General features: G+C 45.8%; 1 protein-coding gene across 5 annotated transcripts in view; it reads right to left on the reverse strand.

The window, feature by feature from the left end:
- Zdhhc20 (zinc finger DHHC-type palmitoyltransferase 20) overlaps positions 1-8,270 on the reverse strand; it is a 55,678-nt gene extending 47,408 nt beyond the window's left edge. For 4 of the 5 annotated variants that reach the window (XM_042685637.1, XM_042685638.1, XM_042685636.1 and 1 more), the window contains exon 1: positions 7,981-8,270. In XM_042685637.1, the coding sequence (XP_042541571.1) occupies positions 7,981-8,098 (118 nt within the window). In that variant the 5' untranslated portion in view covers positions 8,099-8,270. The remainder of the gene's footprint in view (positions 1-7,980) is intronic. The other variant, XM_042685640.1, reaches the window with a different exon arrangement.

Raw genomic sequence — 8,270 nt, forward strand, 5'->3', positions numbered from 1 at the left:
GAAACACAGAAGGATCACAATCTAAGGCTGGCCTAAGAAAAAGGTATGAGACCTTATCTGAAAAAAATAATAGGCTGGAGGAATGGCTTAAACTGTAAGTGACACCAAGGCAGGAAAGCAAAGAAGGAAGGTTAGGAAGAAAATTGCATCAGAGAAGTAATGCTTTCAAGCCATTGTAAGGCTTGAGATCCTACAAAACAAGGTGGAAATCCAGCCAAGATTTTGAGGAGTGACAAATCTGTTCATTGTTTCCTAGAGGGCAGATGGGGTAAATTCAGGAGTGGAGTGTGAAGAGACAAAGCTTACTACTATGATATTAGTGACCAGGTGGCCTGACAAACCATCCTCAAACTTAGTACCTTTAAACAACAACCAGTTATTATTACCTACAACTGTGTGGGTAGCAGTCTGTCATGATCAATTAGGGTGTTTCTATACCACCTGCAGTCCATCAGGCAGCTCCCTTATGGCAAAAGCCAGCTTTGTTCACACAGCAGAAGCTTTGACCATGCATATGATTTCTAACTCTTACATGATGATTAGAATATACCAAAGGAGATAAGGCAAAAAATGCACAGTGTCTTGAAGCTTTGGCTCTAGAACTCACACATCAATCACTCCACCAAGGTCTACTGGCCAATCAAGTAGGAGGAGGCCAGCCCAGATTTAATGAAAGGCTAGACCTCCTAATGGGAAAGCCATTTCACAAAACAGAGGTCACAGGCTTGAAGATGTCTAGTTGTAGTGGTGCAGGGAAAAGCCGCTGGCTTCAAGTTAACTTTATGTTATCTTACTAGATATGAACGAAGCTGAGGCTGGACTTCGACACACTACAATTTTTGTGCCCTTATGTGGTTAGAAGCAAATCTTTTCTTCCAAATTGCTTTGCCCTGATTTCTAATTTGTCCAATGCTTTTTCCTTCCCTGTTTCTTGCCCTTCAAGTAATTGGTGGAGACTGGGGGCATGGCTCAAGTTTTTATATAGCAAGTGGGAGGCCCTGAATTCAAACCTCAAAAAAGTGAGAGTGAGGGCTGGGAAGGTGGCTCAGTGGTAGAGCGCTTGCCTTGCATGCATGAGGCTCTGGGTTCGATTCCTCAGCACCACATAAGCAAAAAGAAAAAAGAAGCCAGAAGTGGTGCTGTGGCTCAAGTGGTAGAGCGCTAGCCTTGAGCTGAAGAGCTGAGGGACAGTGTCCAGGCCTAGAGTTCAGGCCCCACGACTGGACCCCCCTAAAAAAATAAGTGAGAGTGACAAAGGAGAGAGAGAAACAGAAAGATCAAGGATGCAGTTTGGTGGTAGAGCTCTTGCCTAGCATGCATGCCATCCTGGGTCTGATCTAGAACCGCAAATAACAAAAACAAAAAAGAACTGGAATCCTCAAGGAAGGCTCAATTTATGTGGAAGAAAATAGGAAAGATTTTTCAGTTTGAGCTTTTTTTTTCGGTGGTACCAGGGCTTGAATTCCGGGACTCATGCTTGCTCAGGTTAATACTCGCTTGGCTGGCACTGGAGCAGCTTGAACCACAACTTCAGTCCCGTAAATACATTACTCCCTTTTTTTTTTTCTTCCCCTGGTTATGGGACTTTAAGTAAGAGCCTGAGCACTGTCTCTCTGATCTTTTTTTGCTCACCTGTCTCTGTGTGTGTGTTTTGCGTTTCCATTCTTGGAGATTACTTAGGCTTTAGGCAATCCCAGAGATTTATATAGGGGGGTCCAGTCGTGGGGCCTGAACTCTAGGCCTGGACACTGTTCCTCAGCTCTTCAGCTCAAGGCTAGCGCTCTACCACTTGAGCCACAGCACCACTTCTGGCTTCTTTTTTCTTTTTGCTTATGTGGTGCTGAGGAATCGAACCCAAAGCCTCATGCATGCAAGGCAAGCGCTCTACCACTGAGCCACCTTCCCAGCCCTCACTCTCACTTTTTTGAGGTTTGAATTCAGGGCCCCCCACTTTGAGTCACAGCTCCATTTCCAGTTTTCTGGTAGTTGACTGCAAATAAGAGTCTCACAGAGTTTCCTGTTCAAGCTAGCTTTGAACCGCAATCCTCAGATCTCAGCCTCCTAAGTAGCTAGAATTACAGGCATGAGTCACTGGCCCTAAATTCAAGTGCTACAACCGACAAAAACAAAACAACAAAGAGACCCTTGAGGCAGAAGGTAATGAACAAGAGCTGGAAATACAAATCTATAAAATGAAACATAGGGTACTAGAAATAGTAACTACATAAAGAATATGTAAGTTTGGGCGCTGGGAATGTGGCTTAGTTGGCAGAGCACTTGCCTAGCATGCATGAAGCCCTGGGTTCAATTCCTCAGTACCATATAAATAGAAAAAACTGGAAGTGGTGCTGTGGCTCAAGTGCTAGAGTGCTAGCCTTAAGCAAAAGAAGCTCAGGTATAATGCCCAGGCCCTGAGTTCAAGCCTGGGGGGAAAAATGTAAGATTAGTTTTTATTATTTAAATCTTTCCAAAAGATAGTCAACTACTGCTGGGCATCGTTGGCTCATACTTCTCAGGAGGCTGAGAGCTGAGGATTTTAGTTTGAAGCCAGCCTAGACAGGAAGGTCTGTGAGACTCTTATCTCCAAATTAATAACCCAAAAGCTGGAGGTAGACCATAAAAGCTCAGGAACAGTGCTCAGTCCCTGAGTTCAAGTTCCAGGACAGGCAACCACTTAAAATAATACCAATATGATGTGAGTCTTACAATAAAAGAAATGCATAGACTGGAAGAATGCTTTTACTTTTAAAAAATGTAACCCCTGGAAGTAAACTATAATAAGGATGTATGTTATAAACTCTGAAGCAGCCACTAACAAAGGAGATAAAATGGAATCTTAAAACCCTTAAATTTTATTGTCCTGGGTACCAGATACTGTCAAAAACACAAGCCCTGGAGCCAAAGCATTTGAGTATCAATTCTGATCATGTGATTTACCAGCTTTATCATCCTAGGCAATTACTTAACCTATTGTGTTATTATGAGGATTAAATAAATACTACATGTAGAAATGTTATTACGGTCAGAATATCAGAGGGCTGGGGTCCAGAGATGTAATTCAGTGGTAGAGAACATGTAGAAGGCTCTAGTTTTGATATCTAGCAGAGAGAAAGGAGGGGGGAGGGGAGAGAGAAAAGAGAACAGAAACAATTTTATAGGAGTTTGAATTAAAATAGCACTTCAAGTAAACTTACATGTCTATGAATCTAAAGTCCTCCTATAAAGTTATATATCTATATATTTTGATGAGAGAGCCAGTGCTTATGAAAACATAAAATACATAAGTATTTTTGAAAATAGATGTTGGGGATGGAACCCAGGGCCTTGTGCATATTAGGCAAGAGCTTTTTTTTTTGGGGGGGGGCAGTATTGGGGCTTGAATTTAGGACCTAGCGTTCTCTCTTGGCTTTTTCCACTCAAGGCTGGCACTCTACAATTTGAGCCACATCTCTTCTTCCCCAATATATTGTAATATAAAAGCACGTTAATTTTTATGCTCAATTTCTCCCTAGCGATACTGTAGACTCCACAGATTCTCTTTAGTTAACTAGATAGTGCAAAAGTATTAAGTATACCTTAATACTTAAAAGTGAGACTTTTGCCAATGAATAATATTTCAAATGTGCCAGACATTGAACTTTCATTGTTGCAGAATGTTTCAACTTATTAAAACTCTTGTATAGGGCTGGGAAGGTGGCTCAGTGTTAGAGCGCTTGCATGCATGAGGCCCTGGGTTCGATTCCTCAGCACCACATAAGCAAAAAGAAAAAAGCCGGAAGTGGTGCTGTGGCTCAAGTGGTAGAGAGCTAGCCTTGAGCTGTGCTGTGCCCAGAGTTCAGGCCCCACGACCGGACCCAAAAAACAAACAATAAAACTCTTGTATAAACAGGAATTTCAATGCAGGCCCAGAATCCTAGCACTACAGAGACTGAGGCAGGAGGATCCTTACTCTGAGGCCAGCCAGGGAGAACCTGTCTTAGAAACACATACACAGGGTTGGGAATGTAGCTTAGTGGTAGAGTGCTTGCCCAGCACGCATGAAACCCTGGGTTCAATTCCTCAGTACCACATAAATAGAAAAAAAATCTGGAAGTGGTGCTGTGGCTCCAAGTGGTAGAGTGCTAGCCCTGAGCACAGAGAGGCTGATGGACAGAGCCCAGGCCCTGAGTACAAACCCCAGGACTGGCAAAACACACACACAGAGACACACACACAGAGACACACACACACACACACACACACACACACACACACACACACACAGAGCAAAATTTACTATATAAATCTCTGGGATTGCCTAAAGCCTAAGTAATCTCCAAGAATGGAAACGCAAAACACACACACAGAGACACAGAGAGAGAGAGAGAGAGAGAGAGAGAGAGAGACAGACACACACACACACACACACACACACACACACACACTAAAACTTACTATATAAATCTCTGGGATTACCTAAGTAATCTCCAAGAATGGAAACACTTAAACCATTTCCCGCAATTCCACTGATTCTAATGGGTAACTAAAAGCTATATGGATGTGGGGGTGGGTAGGAGGGGAGGGCTGGTGGCTCATGTCTATGATCCTAGCTACTCAGGAGGCTGTCACTGAGGATAGAGGTTTGAAGCCAGCCTCAGCAGATAAGTCTGTGAGACTTTTAGCTCCAATAAACTAGGGGGGAAAAAAAGCCTAAATTGGAGCTGTGGCTCAAGTGGTAGAGCACTAGCTTTAAGATGAAAAAAAAAAAAGCACTAAAGGAACAGTGCCTGGGCTCTGAGTTCAAGCCCCAAGACTGACACACACTAAAAGAAAAAAAAAGTTATATGGAAGAATAAAAAGATGTAGGTTACATTTGAATGCCCCCTTTCAACAATTTTTTTTTGGGGGGTCTGGTAGTGGGGCCTGAACTCCGGGCCTGGGCGCTGTCCCCCAGCTCTTCAGCTCAAGGCTAGCACTCTACCACTTGAGTCACAGCACCACTTCCAGCCTTTTTTCTTTTTGCTTATGTGGTGCTGGGGAATCGAACCCAGGGAGGGCCTCATGCATGCAAGGCAAGCGCTCTACCACTGAGCCACCTTCCCAGCCCCCCCTTTCAACAACTGTGTGACATAGCAAAGGCTCAGTTTGCCCCATGAAAGTTAGAATGTGTTTGTGACTTTAACTAAGCATCTCTATTCCACAATACTGTGCAATTTGTGAAATTATGTAATCACTTAATCACAATAAAAAAATTGCAAAAAAAAAAAAATGAAGATTGTTGAGGTGAAACATGCCGTGCCTTGGGTGTGGGGGCCGTGGTGGGAGGTGGCTGAAGGGATGGCTACCTGTGTAAAAATGGGATGATGAACCTTGTTGAAATTGGCTCAGAAAGTGGGCAGAGAATGAGGAAGAGTGATAGAGGAGGTGACTCTAATCAAGACACATTACACAAATGGTCAAAATGAACCTACAGTGAACAATTGATTTATGCCAATAAAAATACAAAATAAAAGGCTCAGTCCCAATTCCTATACTCCTATGTCTGCAAATACCTGCGCTCTGAGATATTACGGACAATGACAGGATGGATGAACTGTTCCCTCTGTCCTCACTACCAAACAGATCTGCTCATGCAATGTGAACATGCATCACATTTTCAGTGCTCCTTCAGCTTTATTTCAAAACCAGAATAGCTTAGAGAATTAAATAATAATGATGTACCTTCAGAGTCAGTAATAAAAAAAGTCTCAATTCAAATTACTTTAAAACTGTGTGTGTGTGTGTGTGTGTGTGTGTGTGTGTGTGTGTACACACTCTGAGCCTTTCCTCTCAGCCTTTTCAAGCTTGCTTACTTTTTTTTTCCTTAAGATTTATTCTCTATCACTTGTACAACACCTCCACTTCCAGCTTTTTGCTGGTTAACTGAAGATAAGAGAATCTTTGGGACTTGTCTGTCCAGGCTAGCTTTGAACTGTGATCCTCAGCCCTCAGTAGTAGCTCTGCAGTAGCTAGGATTATAGGTCTGAAGCCAGCACCAGGCTCAAATACTATTTTAAGTTAGTCTTTTGGTATTCAAAAGACTAACCATGGGCTGGGAAGGTGGCTCAGTGTAGAGTGCTTGCCTTGCATGCATGAGGCCCTGGGTTTGATTCCTCAGCACCACTTAAGCAGGGAAAGCCGGAAATAGTGCTGTGGCGCAAGTGGTAGAGTGCTAGCCTTGAGCTGAAGAGCTGAGGGACAGCACCCAGGCCTAGAGTTCAGGCCCCACACCGACAAAAAAAAAAAAAAAAAAGGCTAAGAATAATTAATTATACTTGGCACACTATTGGGCTTTTTTGGAAATGTATTCCACAGTTTATTCTGTACCTACCTGCAACAAAAACACAAAACTATCTCAAAAAAACCTAAAGTAAAAAAAGAGGAAGAGGATGGCTCAAAGAGGTATGGCCTGATTAGTAAGCCCCCAAATTTAAATCCCAGCACTGGCCCCCACACACACCAAAAAAAACAGTAAATATTCTTTCTTTTCCTTGATATTACCATAGATCCTATGTGATTCTTTTTTCAAAGATTAATAGTTGTCCTTCAAATAACTGTGGATTCAGGCTGAAGACTAAGATTATGTCCTCTGGGGATGTCTGGGGACAGTGGTTTGTGAACACCAAATACCATTTGGTCTCTTGTTTGTTTCTGTTTTTTGTTTTTGCTTTTGTTTTTTGACTGAGACTATGTAGCCCAAGGGGCTCCTCCACCCCATCCTTCTGCCTCGATCTCCTAAGTGCTAGGATTACAGGTATGCGACACCATCCTTGCTTGCTTTTATGCTTTCATGTTAAAACGTTACCATAAGCAGCAAGCTCTAAAAACCCAGGAGGGGAAGGCCAGTCAGTAAAATAGTCATCTGCAGACACTCAGGCCTATATACAACTCACCTAAGACAGAGTAATCGTTCAAAATCACAAACCCAAAACTACCCTCCCATGTTTTGATTAGGGGCTGCGAATTTCCTTCGATCTTAAAAGACAACCTATCTGACCAGCAGGTCTAAATCCTTTTAGGTGTACTGCAATTCTTTCTCTTCCTTTACTCCAGGGAATCAAGGTGAGAACTACACGGTAACAAAACTCTCAGGAAAATAAGTAGCAAAAATTTAAAAACAAAAACAAGACACCTAGGCATCCCACATGAAGGTTATAACTAACATAAACCTCCGCAACCAACAGCCAAGAAAACGATCATCAGGCTGTGCGCGTCCCACTCGTTCTTCCAAAACGAAAACCACAATTCGTACCAACCTCAGGATTCAGATCGAAATAAATGAACTTTAACGTGAGTCCAAGGCCACCATCAAAAGAGAAAAAGAAGGAAAAACACAAAGGAAAGGAAAGGGAAAGAAAAAGGAAAAGGAAAGGGAAAGGGGAAAAAGGAAAGGAAAGGAACTGGAATCAGCTGGCGCAGCTCGCGGGTCGCGCAGCCCGGGGTCGCGCCCCCCTCCCCGGCCCGGCCCGGCCCGGCCCGGCCCGGTCCCGCGGTGCCGCCCTCCGCGCAGGCCGGCCGGCCGGTGACACACCTCCCAGCCCCCGCCGCCGCCGGCCGCCCGCTCCCGCAGGTACCCGGGCAAAACCACTCCAGGCGCGACCCATCTCACCGCGAGTAAAAACCGGCCTAAAGCGCATCCGCTCGCACCCCTCAGCCTTCCAAGAAAGCCGACTGCTCCCCGTTCCTTCGAAGAAAACGCGTCTCTGAACACTCCGTCACAGAAGGACGGGAGCCGCCCGGTGACAGCGGAAACCAGGAAGCTCCCCGGGGGCCCGCCCGGGGCCCCGACCCGCGCCTCGCTCCGCACGCCCGGGCGCCGCCGCGGAGCCGGGCCGCCCGCCCGGAGCCGCGATTTCCGCAGGCCGCGTTGCTAACTGAACAAAGCCGTGACACTGCGCCTGGGCCGCGGCCTCCGCGCCAGGCCTGGCCCGCCGCCCCGCCGGCCCGCCGCCCGGTACTCACACACGCACAGCTTCACCACGTACGCGTAGTACGACCAGACCACCACGAAGAAGATGAAGAGCACCGGCACCCAGCCTACCACACGCTGGCAGCCGCGCCACAGCGTCCAGGGCGCCATGTTCTGCTGGTGCTGCTCGTGGTCACTCAGTTCCTGCTGGTGCTGGACCGGCTCACTCGATTCCTGCTGGGGATGGCCCTGGGGACGGTCCTGGTCCTGGCCCTTCGACTCGGAGGAGCCCGAGACCTCCTGAGGCGAGCGCTCGCTCTGCTCCGCCACTGGCGAGGCAAGG

The sequence above is a fragment of the Dipodomys spectabilis genome, unplaced genomic scaffold, assembly GCF_019054845.1.
Source record: "Dipodomys spectabilis isolate Male_0828 unplaced genomic scaffold, ASM1905484v1 ptg000095l, whole genome shotgun sequence".
Classification (NCBI taxonomy): domain Eukaryota; kingdom Metazoa; phylum Chordata; class Mammalia; order Rodentia; family Heteromyidae; genus Dipodomys; species Dipodomys spectabilis.